A 22,164-nucleotide genomic window follows, 5' to 3' on the forward strand; every position below is an offset into this window, starting at 1 on the left:
TCTGACTGTGGTGCGGGCGTGCGCCTGGTGGAAAGGGCGCCAGAAAGTGGGGCCTATTGTGTTCCGCTCTCCTTGCCCCGGGCCGCTTCAGCCAGTGCGTCTGGTTAAAGGAAAGCCCTCCCCGATTGTCTTCCTGCGTCCAGACTCCGGCGGGAGAGCCTGTGCGGCCGGTCCCCTCTGAGGAAGGGGTGGGCTGGGTCCGATGCCACTCCAGGGTCATCCTGGCCCCGGGGTCACGTGCCTGGTCTGGGTCACGTGGCCGGAACAGTTCTGAGGTTTGTGGTCGCCCTCGAAAGCCGCCCTCACTCGAGTCACCCTGCTGCTGACAAGGAAGGTAAAAGCTGCAGGATAATATACTCGAAATATGAATAAGCTACACCTTCAAGGACCTCAGGGGCATTTCGTCTCTTAACCAGTAATATATTCCCAAGTTTACTTGGAGGTAAAGTCACTGAAAAATAAACAACTGCCCTAGTTCTACAGCGTGAGTGAAACGAAGATGATTAGTTTACCAAACAGCCTTGGTAGTGAGAATCACTTGGGGGTACTAGTTAAAAATACACAACATTGGGGGGCCTCATCTCCAGCCCACTGAATCACAGTCTTGCAGGGCGGGTCCTGGGAAGCCATCAGTTTAACAGAGGTCCTAAGTGAGTCTTATCACCAAAGGTGGGGACACAGAGCGAGGACAGCTTAGGGTCTAAGACTAGGCAGTGAGGGCACAAACTCCAGATGGCTGAGTCGGGGGACTGCAGATGGTTCTTGGAGCCTGGCTAGGGCAGCAGGGCGAGACGCCTGCAGTGCTCACACCTCCACCTGCCACCAGGGGGCGCTAGAGCTCCCACTGCTGTCCTCCGGGAAGAAAACTCATCCCATATGGTGAAATAGACGGTATAGTTTTCCCCTCAGGGCGGCAGGGAGCAGCAACAGTCTTTTGCTTCTGTAGTATCAGATAATTGCTTTGTCTGTCTGCTTTCCTTCCATTCAGTCAACAGGTATTAAACAGCAACTGCATTGCCAGGCATTCTGGTGAGTGCTGTGGTTTATTTGGTTTTTGAAATAGAGCATAGTTTCTACCTCTGGGATGACAGGGGAGGGAGTAAAGGCACAGGGAGTTAGCAGGGAACAAACGTGGAACAGAAAATTACAGCATAATTTGGTAAGGTTTATAGAAGGAGCACAGAGGAGGAAATCAGCCTGTCTGGGGACTTGTGGAAAGTGTCCCTCGGAAGACTACTGAAGAGCTGATCCTAGAAGTCAGTGGGGAAAGAGAGGAGAGGGAGATTCCAGGCAAAGGGAGCAGCCTGCCTGATTGTCTGGAGGTGATCAGAGGGCCTGGCTGACCACAGGGATTTGTGTGGTCCATGTTCATTCATTAATTTATTCATTCCCCAATTAACAGTGGGTATGCAAAGGTTAGCAGTGTGGAAAAATAATATCTTGATAAGATGTTATTCAAATTTTGATATTAAATTTTAATGATTGGACCCACCACCAAAGACCTCTCAAGTCTAATATCTCTTCCCTTGCGGACCTTCGGGAGATCTTTGCCCTCAGGTGACAATCTCCTTTACACCTTGTCATTAAAAGTTAAAGACCTGGGTTGGGTTTCACATCTTTCCTTTAGCCTACTGAGTAACCCTGAGGGCAAGTCATTCAACTGATCTGAGAGTCAATTTTCTGATTTGTAAAACAGAGGATAACATCTGTCCTGCTTATTTTGTAGAGTTTTCTGATTAAACGAGTTTAGTTGAAAGTTTTCATTGAGTACAGTGGCTTTCAAATTTTTGACACCTCACAGTAAGAAACTTATATCACTAAGCAATACTTGACTGCCTGTAATACTTTCTAAGATTTCTATTCTTGTCAACTTTATGCCATTTAACTTTTTAAAATGCTCAAGACCCACTACATGTGAATTTATGATCCACTAATGTGGAGGTTCACAACCAGGGGTGACTTTCCCCCAAGGGAACACTTGGCAATGTCTGGAGACAGTTTTGATTTTCATAACCAGGGAGCTGCTACTGGCATCTAGTGGGTAGAGGCCGGGGATGCTGCTAAACACCCCACAATGCACAGGACAGCCCCCTACAACAGAGCATTATTCTGCCAAAAATGTCAGTAGTGCCAAGGCTGGGAAAAACCATGCACTAATGTTTCGGGAACTCAGACTATATAGTATGCAATTATTTGGGGGTGCTGTAATTACACTGAAAGGGCACTATTGCTCCTGCCTCAAGGTGAGGCTCTTTTCCCCCGCCCCACCCCAAGATCAGATCTAAAGAAAGAAAAAAACACAGAGAGAAAGAAAAGGAACACACAGTTACTATATACTTGTTATGTACTAGGTATTAGTACATAAGCATTTTTATCATTTAATTAGTACATAAGCATTTTTATCATTTAATTCTTACAATGACCCTGTGAGGTAAGTATTATCACCTCTGTTTCACAGATTAGGAAACCGAGGCTTAAATACTATAGTGACTTGCACATGTTACCAAAAGACAATAAAAGAACCAGGGTTATAACTCATGTCTCTGCTTGTCCAGGGGTAAGATAGAAGGACAGAGGCCAGTGTTTCTTCTTCACGAATCCCTAACTCCTAATAAAGTGCCTAATTATCTATGGGTGCCAATAAATATTCAGTAACTGGTTACTTGTTCAAGTGCACATAGCTAGTAAGTGTCCTGACCCAAAGCCCACATTTAATTTTACTATGCTGAGCTCTCTTCTTTGGTTCAAGGAGGGGAACTCCATACCCAAACAACAAAGAAGCATAGCTGAATTGACCCTTGGTGTTTACTACCTAAGTCAATAATTTTGTAATGATCACTTGCAATTTTTATTGCATGTAAGAAACTTTTGAATGTTAAGAGACATGGCTTACGTTCTGGTTTTACCTACATAAGTGGAATTCTAATTTTCTGTACATGAAATAGAATGTAACAATTAGCATTAATTCAGTAAAAGAGTAGGAGGAGCTTCTTTCTTTTAAATGAAGTAAAGTTGTTTGAGTTAATCTGTATTAACTTTAAAGTTAATAGCTTAAAAGCACCAAAACAACAAGTGGTATATTAAAAGGGTATATAAAATTCTACCTAAATAAAGAGTTGCTTTTTTTAAAAAAAGAATCAATTATTTCTAAATTCAGGAATGATATTTAAAAAATAATGTGAAGTTGAATTAAGAATATTTGAGGAAAGTTATTACTTCCATACTAGTAAATCTGAAAAAATAAGATAGATAAATGCTTAGGAACATTAAAATACTAAACAAGATACAAGAAGAGAGAATATGAATAAACCAAACCAAAATAAGAAATAAGAATTACCTAGAAAATAAGTTACTGGGCTCCAGTAATTAACTGAAGAAATGCTGCTCCAACTACTAAAAGACAAAGATTCCTAATATCATAATATTATGGTTCATAATTTGAAATACATAGCCTAACATAGTTGATTCTAATAATAGTTTGTTAATGAATGAGTATAGTGACCAAATTACATTTTCTGAATTAATCTTATGAGGCAAAAATTTTTTTTTAAATACCCCCAAATAGAACTAATACCTAAAACAAAAATTATGGTTTAGGCTTGCTACAATTAATTCTTTAGTTTCTTCATCTGGAAAAGAGCATAATAATGATATTCATGTTATTCAACCATTGTATGGATTAGGTGAGATAGTCCATGTAAATTTCTTAGTGAGAAATCGACTTTGGTTGGTTAAAGCACTGAGATTTGGAGTTTGTCGAGCAGTTAACCTATCCTGGCTAATTAATGTACCCATGTTTTGTCTACCTGGCTGGAGGAAACAAGCTGAATGGGCACACTTTAAATAATGACAACAGATGTCAAGTGGACCCTTGATGCTACCTAGGTACTCGTGACATTTCTCTATTTCTTTCATGCTCCTAATCTCTTCGATGTCAGTTTTATAACTTCTGTCTTCTCACACCTTCAACACCTTCCCCCCATCCTTGCTCTCAGTCTATGACCTTGCTTCTTAGTCACTGAGAAAAAAATGACTCCCGCAAGCTCCCACACCACCCACATTTACCCACCAGCCAGCATCTGTCCCCATTTGTTGTCTTCTCACTCCTCTTTTGTTAAATTTAGGGGAACCCTCCTTGCTCCTATGGAAAACCAGTTCCTCCCTTTGCTCACTCATGTCACTCCAAGAATTCTGCCCTCCCCAGTGTCATCAGATTCTCTCTCTCTTTATTGGGTTATTCCCATCAACAAATATGCTGTAATGTATCCCATGTATGGCAGGCTCCCCAAAGATGTCCACATCCTAATTCCAGAACCTGTGACTATGTTAGGTTACATAACAGAGGAATTAAGAATGAAATTAAGGTTGCTAATAAGCTGACCTTAAAATAGGGAGTTTATGCCGTGTTATCACGATGGGCACAGTGTAATCACAAGGGTTTAAAAGTAGAAGAAGGAGGCAGAATATGACAATCAGAGGGAGATGTGACCATGGAAGAATGTTCAGAGTGATGTAACATTGCTGGCTTTAAAGATGGAGGAAGGGGGCCATGAGCCAAGGAATGTGGATGAACTCCAGAAGCTAAAAAAGACAAGGAAACAGATTCTCCTCTAGAGTCTTTAAAAAGGAATATATTCTTGCTGACAGCCTGATTTTAGCCTAGTGAGACCCAAGTTGGACTTCTAATCTACACAACTGTAAGAAAATTAAGTTGTGTTGTTTAAACCACTAGGTTTGTGTTAATTTGTTATAGCAGCAATAGAAAACTGCTATAGTATAAACAAACACCAAAAAACCCCTCTTCCTGATGCACTTTCCTCCTCCAGCTATTGTCCTATTTCTTTGTTCCCCTTTATAAAAGTCCTTAGAAGAGTCACCTATACTCACTGGCTCTAGTTCTCTGTTAAACTCACTATAATAAGGCTTTTTTCCCCAGCCACTCCACCAACAAGTGCTTATCAAGGTCACCAATGACCTCCATGTCATCATGGCCAATTGCCAGACTAATCGCTCCCTCACCTTTGAAGTACTTTCTTCTTTGCTTCCAGGATGCCTCACTCTCCTGGTTTTCCTCCTTCCTTATGGCTACTCTTCAATCTCTTTTGCCAATACCTCCTAATTTCCCTAATCCCTCAGTGTAGCCCAGAACTCAGTGCTTGGCTTTCTTTTTTTTTCTGTCAACACTCCTTCCCTAGCTCATCTTACTTACTTTCATGGCTTTAAATAATACTTAGACACTGATCACTCCCAAGTGTGTATCTCTGGCCAAAACCTCTGCCCTGCAGTCCAGACTCATGTATCTAAATATTCACTTGACATTTCCAAGAGAAGGTCTGCCAGGCATCTAAACCTTCAGACTCCAAAACCTGCTCTTCCTGTTGTCTTCTCCAGCTTGGTTAATGGCATTTCAATCCTTTAAGTTGCTCAGGTCAAAAACCTTTGACTCATCTATGCCACCTCTTTTTCTTTCATGACCTTCATCCAATCTTTCAAAGTATCTCCAGGGTCTAGAACAGTTATTAGCACATACCTATTTGTTAAGTCCTTCAAAATATATTGGAATATGACTTAGTCTCACCAACTTTACTACCATTTTAGTGCAAGGCAAACTCTCTCAAGCCTGGATTTTAGCAATAGCCTTCTAATTTGTCTCCTTACTTCCACGTCTCCCTATGTGGTACTTCCACACTGCCAAAGAGCAATCCTTTAAAATGTAAACCAGAACATATTCCCTATTAAGTTCCATGAAGACAGGTTTTTTTTTTTTTTTTTTTTTTTCCTGGTACGCGGGCCTCTCACTGTTGCGGCCTCTCCCATTGCGGAGCACAGGCTCCGGATGCACAGGCTCAGCGGCCATGGCTCACGGGCCCAGCCGCTCCGCGGCATGTGGGATCTTCCCAGACCAGGGCACGAACCCGTGTCCCCTGCATCGGCAGGTGGACTCTCAACCACTGCGCCACCAGGGAAGCCCAAGACAGGGTTTTTAGGCTTCTTTGTTTACTGAAGTATCCCCAAGGCCTAGAACAGTGATTATTATTAGCACATTACAGGCACTCAGTAAGTAAAAATACATATTGACTGAATGAAGAGCTGGAAAGTAGAATATAAGGGAAAAATGGTAGAAATATGAGGCTAAAGGAGTAAGCAGAGACTGTATCCCAAATGGCCTCTAAGTCATTTTCTGAAGGTCAACAGGATACCACTCATCTGTCTTAAGTATGGGGTTAATATGAGCAGAATTGTGTTATTTTAAAATCGCTCTGATAGTTCAGAGGAGTAGCCTGGGAGAAGGAAGAATCGGGATTTCTGACAGATGACACTGCCAGTCACTGGAATGAGGAACATGGGGGGAGGAGTAGTTTGGAGTGTGGGATGTGGTGATGGTAGGAAATGACAGTTACAGTTTTGGACGTTTTGAAGTAGTGGATGAGAAGACAGTACAGAGGCATTCACTAAAACAGCACAAAGAGACAAGAAGAGAAAAGTACAAAAGAGCTGTCAAGAGTCAGGGAGGATATATTTTGACAATCCATTGTATATTTAATGGGAAATCCAGAACAAGATAAAAATGGGAATGATGGGAAACAGTATTAGAATCAACGACTAAGAGTTTCCCAGAATTGAAAGAGAGTCAAAAAATCTTCATTCGGGTTGAAAGTGCACTGAATAGGAAGCAAGAAAAATAGAAATAAATCTATGCCAAGTCACATCACAGTGAAACTTCAGAACATCAAGGGTAAAGGAAAATAGTAAAAACTTCCAGAGAGAAAAGACAATGGCCTACAATGGAACAATAATTAGACCGGCAGTGTGCTTTCCTCCAGCAACATTACCTGCTGAAGGTGTATTCAAAGTGCTGTGAGAAGAACCACTCACTCCCTACAAAATGTGTGTGGAATTGATGCGCAAAATCCTGACACCTCTCTCCAAAGAATTCTGGATGCTGGTCTCTCTAGAAACTCTCAGGTCTAGAGACTGATCTTGCCTCTTATAATTCCTGAGGAGGAACATTAGCTAAGAGTCACAAAATTGATTTCACAGTCTTGTAACATGTCCTGAATAGATATTCTGACAGCTAATATTCTCAGCCTCTGGGACGTCTGCCAAAATTCTGAGATATCATGAACCTCACGTTTAACGTCCTATTGCGCTCAAAAATATTAGATCATTTTTGATTGTTCTCTGCTTTTTCATGTCTGTTTGACTTGCTTTCCAACTCACTTGTAAACATATCCTACATTAGTTTTACACCAGCTAAGTAGAAGTTTTTCAGTGTATACTTTTAACAAACTAATGAATTGTTATTGTTATTTTATTTACAGAGCTAGGCAATCTGCTATGTGTTTTATTAACTCTCAGTCATTGCCCTGCAGGGTAGTTACCGTCATTTCCATTTTACAGATGATGAACTTGAGGCTTAGAGAGGTTAATAACCTGCCCAAGGTCATATTCTGGGGAATAGAAAAGGCAGGAGTATTTATTGTTGGCACATGCTAATCATTGATAAGAATGACTGTGTTAATAATTTGGAGTGGGAATATTTACCCCAAATGTTGACTTATTTTTTTTTTGTTCTTCCCAGGAAAAGAGACTCTAAGGTCTTGTGCAGACTTTTCTGTAAGACCTAATTCCACTGAAGTTAGTGCCTTGGGAAAATAACTTATTTGCCAGCCATCTGTAAGTGTATTGTAACTTCTGATTCTGAGTTCTTCTTTCTCCTGGAGAAATAATTGTAAATGAAAGTAATTTCTATGGGCAGATTCCATTTCATATAACGTGTCAACATTTAACACAGAACACCGCCTTTTGCGTTGTCCCTCAAGTGCTGATTCAGTAAAGCATTAAAGCACTGGTCTGGCAGCACTACCCAGGAATCCCTGACAGGTCGACGAGCCAGAGGTCAAGTTTGAAGGGGCTTTCCCAAAGTCAGTATTCTTCGATGTCTTACTGTGTGCCACATAATTCATTATTTACTGCTGGACAAAGAAAGAACTATGATAAGAAGGTAGACATACTTCCCAAGAGCGCTTTCCTCTGTTTGTATTCCCAGTGCCTTGCACAGTGCCAGACATGTCATGTGTGCACAGTAAACCTACGTTAAAACTGTAAACCTTATTTAAGAACTCTGGGGCAAAGGTATAGAAAAAAATAAGGGAGATTTAGGAAGTGGTTAAATGATGAAAGTAGTCCTGTGTTGAAACTCAACCAGATGAATGTTATCAAACTTCTGTATGGCCTGCTAGGTCCAGAATGAAAAATCTCCTGGGACATAGGTAGTTGAGGTGACCAGATTAGCCACAGACAGGTTAGCTCTTGTTTGGATATATAAGCCAATAAAAATTATTGTCCAAGGCAGGGGATAACAATGAATACAGTCTTTTATGTTACTATATTAATTCTTATAGTAATTCTATTTAGATGCTTTTTTTTTTAACATCTTTATTGGAGTATAATTGCTTTACAATGGTGTGTTAGTTTCTGCTGTATTACAAAGTGAATCAGCTATACATATACATATATCACCACATCTCCTCCCTCTTGCGTCTCCCTCCCACCCTCCCTACCCCACCCCTCTAGGCGGACACAAAGCTGATCTCCCTGTGCTATGCAGCTGCTTCCCACTAGCTATCTATTTTATATTTGGTGGTGTATATATGTTCGTGCCACTCTCTCACTTCATCCCAGCTTACCCTTCCACCTCCCTGTGTCCTCAAGTCCATTCTCTACATCTGTGTCTTTATTCCTGTCCCGCCCCTAGGTTCTTCAGAACCATTTTTTTTGGATTCAGTAACTTGAGGGATTGACTCATTTTTCTCTCATGAGCTGAATGATTGTTCTCTGAGTGACCTGCTGCTTCTTTAATAGCATCTACTGTGTTTTCTCTCTACCAACTGCCTTTCTCTGCTAATTTTAGTTTCTGGTCCCTCATAATTTCAGCTTGCCATGGCTTCTCTGACCCCAGATATACTCCTGGTATCTTTTGGTTCAGGCTTTTTTGACTCTTGGTCCTTCTAGTAAGTGTATTGACACTCAGTATTTCCAAAATCAAATTTGTAAGCTAGGAATGTGATTGGCTTGACTCACCTTTTTGGCCCAGGCCATATATCATAGGTTGCTGCCAGGATATACATCAGTAACCTTTGGGTTTGAAATGACCCATCACCTATGGTCACAGAGTAGGAATCACATGGTGCAAAATATCAGCAGATGCTGTGAGCAGAGCAGGCATTAAGTGCTTTCCTGTCCAGGAAAGAGAATGGAGCGTTAAAGCCAGATGGAACTGGGTTCAAATCCCAGCTCTACTATTTGCTAGCTATGTGGCCTTGGGTAACTTGTCTAATGTTATTCTCTGAAACCTAGTTTTCTCATTTATAACTTGGGGATGATAACTGCTTTGTAGGGTTTTTGTAAGAAATAAATAAAACACTGTGTAAAGCATGATAGTATCTAGTACACAGGAGGTTTAATGGTAGCTATTTTATCTTATTTAAAATTTTTATTTACTTTATTATTATATTAACAGATTAATAATGATCTCAAGAAAAATAATCAATCTCCATGTCAAAGGTCAAAAGAAGCTCATACAAGAGGAAAACCAAATAGCTTATGTTGAAGGAAATGTCTGGCCTCACCATGAATTTTAAAAATGCATTTAAAAATAGCTATGAGATATATTTCACATCTGTTAAACTTGCTGAAATAAAATTGTACGTTCCAATGTTGATGGAGCAATGAAGAAAGAGTGCATTCATATTTGGTAGGTGGCATTATAGATTAGCCTAATATTCCAAATAGCACTCTCATGAAACATTTCCTTCAATTTGTAGTTCCTTTCTGGGGAAATACTTCCCAAGGACGTAATTGAAAGGAAAACTTTGTTTGTACAAAATATTTATAGCTCTCTTTTTAATTCAGAGGATTTCATCATTTTAGAACCGAAAGAGACCTAGGAGATTATTTTTCCTCTAGGGCTGCATATTAGAATCATTTAGGAGCTTTTAGAGACACTCATTCTCCCATGCCCAGAGATTCAGAGTTAATTGTTCTGGAATATGGCCTGAGCCTGAGGATGGTTTAAAAACTCCTCAGGTGATTCTGATGTGTAGCCAGGATGGAGAACCACTCTTCCAATCCCACTCCATTAGGAGAACTATGACAGAACAGAACCAGAGGGGTTAAAAGGCTGCCTCTGAAGGGAACACACACATAGATGCAGTAAAAGAGATGAGGTGAAAATGAAGATGCTCCTAATTCTTGGTTCTAACTTCTAGTCTTAGTGAATAACTGGAAATATCCATGTGGCCAACACCTCGAGACTAGGTAACAAATTTTGGTGAAATAGTACAATGCATTCATCAATTGTTATTGAAAGGTATCTGTAGACAAAGTAGAACGTAGTGTGTGCACACTGATGGGAACCAAGTGTGATAATGTTGTGTCCATTGCTGCCCTCATCGAGAGAGTCCCAACTGGGACTGTTGAGTTCCCCCGTGGGAGGGGCACAGGTCTCCCTTCATGCTCTTCTCCCCCAACAAGGTGGCCAGGTATTGCATCTCTATTGAGGGGAATGGGGTTATCAGTGTCCAGGACTGCTGAATGGTGGACTGTCCATGCTGAACAGTGATGAATCAGAAGAATCCATTTTTTTAAATTATGGTGAAATATACCTAGCATAAAATGTTTCACCTTAACCATTTTCAAGTGCACAGTTCAGTGGCACTAAGTACATTCACATTGTTGTGCAGCCATCACCATCTTCCATCTCCAGAACTTTTTCATTATGCTCAACTGAAACTTTCTAGCCATTAAACAATAACTCCCCATTTCCTCCACACCACCATCCAAGTCTCTGGCAACTACTGTTCTACCTTGAATATGACCCCAGTACCTTTTATAGGTGGAACCGTACAACAGCATTTGTCCATTGTGACTGGCTTCCTTTACTTAGTGTCTCCAAAGTTGAGTTCATTTTTGAAGGAAATTATTCCCTGTCTTTCTCTCTGCTCCCTTGCTCTTTCCATCAAAGGTCCATTTCCTTCCAGGTTGAGGATCACCCCAGCCCTTCTTTTGGTCTTTGCTTTCCTGTTTTAGTAACTACCCTGCCTTTTCCCTCTCCTTTTTTCTAGGCTGTCTTATCTAGTGAGCAGGATAGGAAAAGCTAGCTCTGTAAGCTTGTATCTGAAACTACTAGTCTGAAACTTTGTTTTATTGTGTTTTTGCATCTTTGTTTCTGCTTCAGTGTAGACTAGGGGAGGAAAGGGGACTCTTATGGTATGAAAGAGAGAATAAGGGAACACAGAACATAATTAATTAATACTTGGAGACATGTGCCTGTATCAAATATAAAAATGGTATCTGCAATATTAAAAGAAGTGAGGAAGCTATAGAATTTTGTCAGAATTGGTTTGTTTTAATTATAAGGGAATATTGTGTACTGGTTAACATATGAACTGGATCTGGGTTATCTGAATTTGAATCCTTGCTTTAACACATTTTAGTTGTTTGTCCTGGAACAAGTTACTGAACTTCTCTGTACTCAGTTTTTCTCATTAATGAAAAAGGTATTATAATAATAGTAGCTACTTTATAAATTGTTGTCAGGAATAAAGAAGTTAATACATATAAAGCATTTTTAATACCACCTGGCAAATAGTAAGTACTATATAAGTGTTAGATAGCAATACTTTTTGGTCAGTGTTTTGATACTTCTGTTATCTATCACACCAACTTTGGTTAACTATAAGGAAAAATAGATTTAAAACTTCAAGGTGACATTATTCATACTAGCCCCAAACTGGACACAATGCAAAGTTGACTCGTTGATGAACAGATAAGCAAAACATGGTGTGTCTTTTAATGAAGTACTTCTCAGCAGTAAAAAGAAGCAATCTGCTGAATCATGCAACAACATGGATGAATCTCAAAAACATCTTGCTAGGTTAAAAAAAAAAGCAGACGCAAAAGTCTACATATTATATGATTCCATTTGTATGAAGTTTCTAGAAAAGGCTAAACTGTAGGGACAGAAATCAGGTCAGTGGTTGCCTGGGTTGTGGAAGTGACCAAGGGCTGACTGCAAACTGGCATGAGGGAAGTTTTCCAGTGATGGAAGTGTTTTAAAACTGGATTTTGGTGGTGGTTGCACAACAGTATAAATTTACTAAAATTCACTGATCTTTACTCTCAAAACGGATGAATTTTATGGTATGTACAATAAATTATACTTCTATAAAACTGTTAAAAAGAAATTAAAAATAAATTGAAACTGGAGATTCACTTCTGTTACTCTTCAGTCTGGTTCTCACTTAAAAAAAAAAGAAAATATATTATTGTTTTCGTAAAAATAACCTGCGTTGATTGTTGAGAGACAATTCTCCGTGGGTCTGTCATGTTTCTGCACATCTTGCAAGCAAGCCTCTGGCTTCCCTTTGTTTCAGGCTATCTTTTCAGGGATGTTTGAAGATAGAGAAAGTATCTCCCTCCAGGGCAAAGGCAGGCACACCCTCTCTCCAGTATAATAAAGAGAACGGCTGCCTCTGGAGCAAAGAGTAGGCATGCTTACAGCTCCTTATAAAATATTCAGGTTCCCTAACCTCAAAGTTCCACTCTCATAATGCAATCCAGTGTGTGTGCTGGTGTCACCTGGACCTCTCCATGTTGCCCTGGGGGAACGGGGCGGGTGGGGTTGTCACACTGGTGAAGAATATGCTGATGCTTTGGCTTCTGCTATTGCTGTGAGTAGCAGAGTCCTTTGACTCTTACACAGGAGTCCCATGTCTTGTCAGCATCAATGAAACTGTAGGTTAACTTGTTAGCTTGTAAGCAGGGTAAAAAAGCTTACTCTTCATGGTTTTTTTGTGTGTATGATAAAATCTACATAACAAAATTTACCATGTTAACCATTTTTAAGTGCATAGTTCAGTGGGATTCAACACATTTACATTGTTGTGCAACCATCAGCACTATGCATCTCCACAACTTTTACATCATCCCTTGTGGAAACTCTACCCATTAAACACTTAACTCCTTATTCCCATCTCCCCAAGCCTGTGGTAACCACTACTCTACTTTCTGTCTCTATAAATTTAACTACCCTAGGTACCTCATATAAGTGGAATCATACAATATTTGTCCTTTTGTGTCTGACTTATTTCATTTAGCATGATGTCTTCAACACTCATCCATGTTGTAAGCATGAATCAGGATCTCATTCCTTTTTAGGGCTGAATAATATCCATTATATGCCTTCACAGTTCTTGACACTAAATATTTAAAAAATACAAACAGAGGAAGAGGGTTTGGATAAGTAAGGTGAAGATTCTTGTGATGGGGGAGGGAATTAAGAAGAGGAGAGGGGGCTTCCATGGTGGCGCAGTGGTTGAGAGTCCGCCTGCCAATTCAGGGGACATGGGTTCGTGCCCCGGTCCGGGAGGATCCCACATGCTGCGGAGCGGCTGGGCCCCTGAGCCATGGCCGCTGAGCCTGCCTGTCTGGAGCCTGTGCTCCACAACGGGAGAGGCCACAACAGTGAGAGGCCCGCGTACCGCAAAAAAAAAAAAAAAAAAAAAAAAAGAAGAAGAAGAGGGGGAGATAGAGCAACTGGTAAAGAAAAGAAATTAATTCCATTTCTGCAGCCACAAGTGCAGCATGCTACAGAAAGCCAAGGCCACTGTGGAATTATGCATCTTCTTCCTGGTGGCCTGGAGTCTAGTCGGGGGGACAGGGTGGTAGGTAGGGATCTGAGCAGGGGGTGGGGCCTTATCCCACCAGCTCCTCGGCCAGTGCTGCACATCACAGGATTGTCCTTTTTCAGAATCGGCTGTCAGCCCCAGCAATTCTCTCCTATCCCTAGCCTGGATGGCAGCACACAAGGGCCCCTCACAGCCTGTAGGTCCTGATGCAAGACATTGACTGCATTGGCTTAATTTGGCCATTGCCTGGGTACAGGCAAAATTAGAACTAGATCTAATTTTGGATCTAGAGCTAGTTCATCTAGTTTAAATCGAGCTCATTTAATAAGTAGGTGAGATTTGGCTTCTGATAAGAGTCCTAGTCCTGGGCTTCCCTGGTGGTGCAGTGGATAAGAATCTGCCTGCCAATGCAGGGGACACAGCTTCGATACCTGGTCTGGGAAGATCCCACATGCTGTGGAGCAACTAAGCCCGTGTGCCACAACTACTGAAGCCCATGTGCCTAGAGCCTGTGCTCCACAACAAGAGAAGCCACTACAATGAGAAGCCCGCACTCTCCACAACTAGAGAAAGCCCGCGTGCAGCAATGAAGACCCAACGCAACCAAAAATAAATTAAAAAAAAAAAAGAAAAAAAAGAGTCTTAGTCCCCTCCTCTAGCCCTTTTCAACGATCACCTCTCCCCTCTGCCTCCTTTCCCACCACTCATAATAAATCTGAGACTCTAGCCCATCACGCAAAGACTTCACTGATTACATGCTGAAACATCTTTCTGGATATTTTCTAGTATAATAAGGATTTAAATTCATAAAATGACACTCTCAGGAGAGAGCATTTCAGACATGAGCTAGCAGGTAGAAGCAGAATTCTTGGAGTACGGAGGATTTATTTTATTCCGCTCAAAATTGCTCCACATAGGATGTTGCTAATCAGCTTACAAACCAGGCAAGAAAACACAACTGCTTTTTGGATTGATAGCACAGTTATTCAGGCTAGAAAACACCTTAGAGGTTATCTGGTTGAACCCTTTATTTTATAGATGAGAAAATGGAGCTTCAGAGAGGGGAAATGACTTTTCAAACTCACTCAATGAACAACAGGACTAGATGCCAAATGCCAATATATATATATATATATATATATATATATATATATATATATATTTAATTAGGCAACTCTGAGATAGGAAGGATACAATTAATTTACAACTTAAAAGAGCTCACCGAATAATCTGGCTGAGCTTTGCCTTCTGTTGAAAGCATTTGTATTGGAGAAATTTCTTAGAATTCGGAAATTCTTGACCACAGGGCCCGTGTCAGTCATTTTGCTTCCCTGTACCTAGCATGTGCTTTGCATAATAGGTGAGCAATGAGTGATATATTAGATTTGCTCCTTTAATTCCTATCTTTTAAAGGAGAAGGATTCTTTTGGCTTTGCTTTGTACATATAAAACAACCAGTCACATTCTTTCTTATGTGCTGTGTTCATCATTTCACCTATCACATTGTACCACAGTTATTCTTTTTTTAAAAAGTTAATTTATTTGTTTTTATTTTTGGCTGTGTTGGGTCTTCATTGTGGTGTGTGGGCTTCTCATTGTCGTGGCTTCTAGTTGCAGAGCACAGGCTCTAGGCGCACGGGCTTCAGTAGTTGTGGCACACGGGCTCAGTAGCTGTGGCTTGTGGGCTTAGTTGCTCTGTGGCATGTGGGATCTTCCCAGACCAGGGCTTGAAACCATGTCACCTGCATTGGCAGGCGGATTCTTAAACACTGCCACCAGGGAAGCCCTGTACCACAGTTATTCTTAAGTAATCTTTGTCTACCCAACTACACAGTGGCTACTTTGAGGACGTGAGTGAGTCACCACTGGACCCTAGGGCGTAACACAGGGCTTGACACATTAGTGGGTTTTCAATAAATGCTTTATGAATTAAACTGACTAAATACAGGTCTTTCTTTTTCTGTATTATTGATACATGGGTTTTATTTGTTAACTAAACCCCCCAGCAACTTAAACTTTCTTGATTTCAGTTGGAATTTAGTTTTTGTTTGCTTTTGTTTACCTTATTTCTAAACAATATATCTTTGTTTATTCTCTCATGTATAGAAAAATGATTTGTTACTGTTTCCACTTCTACTGTAAAACAAAAATTGTTAGGTGGCTAAATATAATTTATACATTTATTTTGGCTTTTAGCATACACTACAGTTAGTTAAGCTCATCATTTCACACATAAAAATATTAATACCCTTACAGTTAGTTTGAAGAGAAGATGTATCTACTTTAAAATTGCTTTCTTAAAAAACTAATTGTAATTCTTGGGCTTCCCTGGTGGCGCAGTGGTTGAGAATCTGCCTGCCAATGCAGGGGGAAACAGGTTCGAGCCCTGGTCTGGGAAGATCCCACGTGCCGCGGAGCAACGAAGCCCGTGCGCCACAACTACTGAGACTGCGCGTCTGGAGCCTGTGCTCCGCAGCAAGAGAGGCCGCGATAGTGAGAGGCCCGCGCACCGCGATGAAGAGTGGCCCCTGCTTGCTGCAACTAGAGAAAGCCCTCGCACAGAAACGAAGACCCAACACAGCCAAAAATAAATAAATAAATAAATAAATAAATGGGGAAAAAAAAACAAAACCTAATTCTGGAAGCAAATATTTTTGAAATTTCCAGACTTATATAGTTATACACTTTTTTTTTTTTTTTTTGCGGTATGCGAGCCTCTCACTGTTGTGGCCTCTCCCGTTGTGGAGCACAGGCTCCGGACACACAGGCTCAGCGGCCATGGCTCATGGGCCCAGCCGCTCCACGGCATGTGGGATCCTCCCAGACCGGGGCACGAACCCGTGTCGCCTGCATCGGCAGGCGGACTCTCAACCACTGCGCCACCAGGGAAGCCCCAGTTATACACTTTTTAAAAAGTATTTTGCATTAGATGGTTTTCTGGGAAATTTGAAATTAACAGTAGATTAGCATTCCATTAAGTTTTCAGAATAATTACACATGTGTAAGGGCATCATGATTAAGTCAGATTGATTATACATCTATAAGGCAATTTGATTAAATCACAATTATTGATTTGTCAAGGCCCCACTAAATTTTTCATCTTTAGTTTTATTGTGCAGTACAACACAGTAGGTAGTTTATTATCTGGATATTTATATTTTGGATAAATATGTTGTTAGAAAAGGCTGAATCCAGATGATGCTACAGCAGAAAGATCACTTAGGCGACTTGCTTGGGTCTAGCTTATACTTCTTTTGCCAAATCTTACTGTACATTTGTTTGAAATAGACTATTTGGCTTTCACTGGGATCCTGAGCGTCAGTGAATAAATGATATTTTAGTTTTTCCACAAATGTGTGTGGACTTCTCTCATTTTGCGTTCTTAACAGGGATCAAAGTTCAGTAAATATTTTTTTTTTTTTTTTTTTTTTTTTGTTTGTTTTTTTGTTTTTTCGGTACGCGGGCCTCTCACTGTTGTGGCCCCTCCCGTTGCGGAGCACAGGCTCCAGACACGCAGGCTCAGCGGCCATGGCTCACGGGCCCAGCCGCTCCGGGGCATGTGGGATCCTCCCGAACCAGGGCACGAACCCGTGTCCCCTGCATCGGCAGGCGGACTCTCAACCACTGCGCCACCAGGGAAGCCCTTCAGTAAATATTTTAATGTGTTGATATTTGTAGCCAGTAAATCTTGACCTAATAGTTGTCTGTTACATGGGAAATATAACTAAGACTCTTCTTTGGTAAGAGTTCTTACTTCTAGTGGACATTATTGGCATATGGCACACTCTATCTGTCTATCTGACTATGTATGTATGTATGTATCTATCTGCACACACACACACATACACACACACAGAGTTAAATGGTTATAAGGCAGTACAGTATGATATATAGGAGGCTGGGCTCTATGTAGAACAGACCCAGGTTTGAATTTTCTGTCACATTCTAGTTGTGTGACTTTAAGAATATTAATCTCTCTAAATCTTAAATTAATTTCATAATCCATGAAATGTTTTTATGTGTGTATCATGGTCAAATAAAATACTGTACAGTAGTTAGCATTATTAATACTTGGCATATAGCAAATGCTTATTAAATATTAGCTCGTATTATGATGATTTATATCTCTTATTTTTGCTTATTTTTCCTCTTTCTATTTCAAGGAGATTTGAAGCAACTTACCATGCTCTCTAGAGAAATGACTCACTGGGAACCATTCCAATGGCTGGTGGATAAAACTCGGAAGAACCACTGCCATTCTGTATTGGATGTTTAGAGAACAAATGGATACTTGGGAACGTAAAGCTTGGAAAATTCTCCTATGGATTCCTGACAACAAAAATGTACGGATGCACACTGACTAGAGGTGCATTTAGATAAACAAGTGCTGGGTTGAATTTGATCAGTACTAAGTGGAATACATTCTTTTACATACATTGATTGGGTAGCTCAAAAGCTGACCCTAAGTTATGAGTGGGGACCTGTAATGCACTCGAAACACCATTTGAAAATATCTAGTTTCTTATAGACAAAGTGTCATGGGAGGGAGGATAAGGCAATCCGTGACGAAAAGTGCATGGGCTTTGGAATGCAAATATCTCTGAATGAATTGCATTTATGTCATTTCCTAGCTGTGTGCTCTTTGGTAAATGACTTCACCTCTCGAAGCCTCGGTTTCCTCAGCTATAGAAGGTAATGATACCTACCTTATAGGGCAATATGAGAATTAAATGAGATAATGTGTATAAAGTGCCTATCAGAGTGTCTGGCACTTGATAGGTTCTCCACAGTCTTAACTGTAGTTATCATCAAGAAAGGAATTATAAAGTAGGCTGCGATATTGGGTCTGTTCAATATTTTGGTAGATACAAGTGGATCTGTATTTAGTCGGTGTAATATCACATCAGGACATAACCTTCTCCGTACATATAATCTAAACAACGAGCTTTTAAATTATTACTATCGGTAACAATAGTTGACATTTACTGAGTCTTCATTTGTGGCAATCACTAGGTTAAGTGCTTTCTCTGCACTATCATGTTGATCTCCATAGCAGTCCCCTAATTTGGATGTTATTATCCCCATTTTATAGAGAAAGAAAATGAAACTTAAGAAGAAATACTCTGCTTAGAGTTACCTGGCATTAAATGCCATTGGTGGCCTAGAATCAAGGTCTGGTCTGAGTCCAAAGTGCAGGCTCTTGCCACCAGGTTATACCACCTCTGAATTTGTGACATATTCTAAAAACAAAGAAAGAGACTCTCCTGTTAGATAGACTGACCCTACTCTGACTTTAGGAAAGATAAAACTTGTTGCTTCGTAAAGGCTTTAGTTAATGAATAAGGAATCAAAGATTCAAACTTGAAGCTATAACCTACTTTGTATATTTTCCTGAAATGAGAGAAACGGTGATGGTCAAGCCAAAATTTCCACCATGTGTGACCCATTTCTTACTTGCTTGTCTCTAGTTAGCCTCGTGTTCTTTTTTCACCTTGTGTGTTTTAACTGTATTGTACGTGGGTTATGAACAGCACATCCAGAATCGTATCTTGGCATTAAAATTCCATGAAGTCCATTTTGGGAATCAGATTACTGCACCTATTTTTAGCTCTCAACACAAGCCACTCTTTCCATTATGCTTTTAAATATCCTGTGATAAAATTATATGGAAAATAGCTCTTATAGCCAAATAAAAATCCTACATTTGGTTTAATCAGGCCAGAGCCATTGACTGGCATTAATGTAATTAATTACTGAGGCAGCTACCTGCCAGGGCCTCCTTCTTCCTCTTGGTTTAAGACTACCCTCCCCATTTGGTGCTATATTTATCTGCCCTCTTGGCCATAAAAGGCTGGCTGTGTGGCTCTGACATTCTACAGCCTGACCGCATGCATTATTTTTGAACTGGCCCCCAGGGTCCTGTCTTTAGCCCTGCCTCTTAACATTTTCTTGGATTCAACCTACGTGGGTTTTTCATTCTCTCATCCAGCTCCACAGTCACGTCGGAACATTTCCACCACCATCACTCCTTTGGAAACTGGTAAGTGTGACCTTGAGGCAGAAGAATGCACTTGATATTTTATGTGCTCAACAGCACTGCAGTGTGTGTGGTTTCTTTCTATCTTCTGACCTCAGCAGATTTCTCAAAGAGATGTCAGAATAGCAGAGAAATAGGAAAGTGGAGCTCCGGGGAAGGAAAACGAGCAGCAGGGTGCCAGTTTGTGATGGCACAGCTCTTCTCTCAGATCAGTGGATTCTTTTAAAATTAAGCTACTGTTCCTGGAACTATAAAAAGATAATAGCTGTCTCAGATAGAACTGTAAGCGTGAGTCAAGTACTGTTTCCAAGTTACAGTTCAGTGGTTTGGTTGAAACCTGGAATGGGTAAGGTAACAGGAAATCATGTGTTTTCTATCCTCCATACGCCTACAATACTCCCTGATTACACATTAGATCAAAAGAAGTAAACTAGCTCTGAAGTCACTAGTCTCTAATTCAGTGATTTTGCCCTGACAGTGCCATGTGGATGAATGTAAGGGTACATTAGGTATTTCTAATCAGAAAATGGTTAAGCAATATTTCAGAGGCAACAAAGAGCCCCACATCATGATCCTAAAGTTAGTATTTTCTGTGAAGAATTTTTATCAGCTTTCAGCCTCTAATGCCTGTACAAAAGTATCATGTCACAGTTACAACTATGGAGTTACTGTCTCTTCCTAAATTCCCAAATTATTTTCAGGAAAAAACACAGGTCTTAAAGGAATGGAAGACAACCAAACCATCTTTCCTCCCAATACACTCTAGCTGTCATGTGTTGGGGATAATCCTCACTTACTTGATGAAGAGAAGGTAGTTGTACCTTTGTTCCAGAGGTCAGAGCTATGACAACCAGCTGAGTTGACATAAGGCCAAAGCCTGTTTACTTGTAATATATTATCTCTGTGCTTGGAATATTAAATATTATTAAAAATAAATATATTTGGGGAAAATAGAAATAAAGAGAATGGAAAATAGAATTGAGGCAAGACATTTAAAGATTTTATTTTGTGAAAATAACAGCATTTCAAGTTATTTGCATTCTGAATTTAGCTTATAACATAATACACAGGAAGGTCATTCATTATTTATTTGGACATCATTCAGATAACATTTGCTGTGTTGCAGTGTAGTATGTATCGTTATAGAAACTTATCAAACATCTTTATAAATGCCTGATCATATACTTCTATATTTATATATTCAACCCTTTTGTTTTATTAAAATGTATCTAATAATTTTTCATTACACCTGATCATCATCCTGTATAATTTAAAACAGAAAACAGCAATCTATTTAAGGGTTGAAGCAAAGTTGCTTGCTAGTAGCTATTTTCTTCCTCTTGAGAAATGCCATGTAGACTGATATCTTCCATGAGTCCTAACATAAATATCTCTGGAATGAAGTTTGCTGGATTTTCTTCTCTAGGGAATACATGCTGACTCTTTAGTTTAAATAAAAAGATTTTTAAAAAAATGGTTCTGAAGAACCTAGGGGCAGGACAGGAATAAAGACACAGACGTAGAGAATGGACTTGAGGACATGGGGAGGGGGAAGGGTAAGCTGGGACAAAGTGAGAGAGTGGCATGGACTTATATATACTACCAAATGTAAAATAGATAGCTAGTGGGAAGCAGCCGTATAGCACAGGGAGATCAGCTCGGTGCTCTGTGACCACCTAGAGGGGTGGGATAGGGAGTTTGGGAGGGAGACGCAAGAGGGAGGAGATATGGGGATACATGTATATGTATAGCAGATTCACTTTGTTATACCACAGAAACTAACACACCATTGTAAAGCAATCATACTCCAATAAAGATGTTAAAAAAAAAGTAGATTTTAAAAAAATTTTTAAGAGGTGAAAATTTTTATTAGGTGTTGAAATAAAAACACAAAAAATTGAAAACTTCTCCACACTAGTCATTTAAAATCCATTGAAATATTATTCTCTACTTGTCCTTAAAATCACTCCTATCTTCTAAGCCAATCATTTCTCAAACTACAGTGTACATTGGAAACACTTTGAGAGATTGTGTAGAATTCAGTCTCCTGCTCCCGCTCTCACCAAAGATCCTCATTTATTAAGTCTGAGGTTTGGCCTGGAAATCTGCAGGATTAATGACAAGAAAACATAAAGTAATAATAAAAGGGAAACAGCTTTTCAGTTCATCTTAGAAATTGTTTTTATATTTATCTCATTGTTTTTAACGGAACTGAATTGAAGAGCAAGCTTGTCTTGTACTTTAAAAGGCTTTCTAAAAAGTAGATTTATTTTTTGAAATTATTTATTTATTTATTTTTGGCTGCATTGTGTCTTCGTTGCTGCGCGCGAGCTTTCTCTAGTTGCGTCGAGCGGAGGCTACTCTTTGTTGTGGTGCACGGATTTCTCATTGCAGTGGCTTCTCTTGCTGCATAGCACTGGCTCTAGGTGTGCAGAC

General features: G+C 40.1%; 1 protein-coding gene across 1 annotated transcript in view; it reads left to right on the forward strand.

The window, feature by feature from the left end:
* Positions 1-18,003: 18,003 nt before the first annotated feature.
* MYOM1 (myomesin 1) overlaps positions 18,004-22,164 on the forward strand; it is a 148,325-nt gene continuing 144,164 nt past the window's right edge. The window contains exon 1 of the mRNA XM_081252323.1: positions 18,004-18,057. Coding sequence (XP_081108449.1) covers positions 18,033-18,057 — 25 coding nt within the window. The 5' untranslated portion in view covers positions 18,004-18,032. The remainder of the gene's footprint in view (positions 18,058-22,164) is intronic.

This window comes from Mesoplodon bidens (assembly GCF_964165515.1).
Source record: "Mesoplodon bidens genome assembly, chromosome: 13".
Lineage (NCBI taxonomy): Eukaryota > Metazoa > Chordata > Mammalia > Artiodactyla > Ziphiidae > Mesoplodon > Mesoplodon bidens.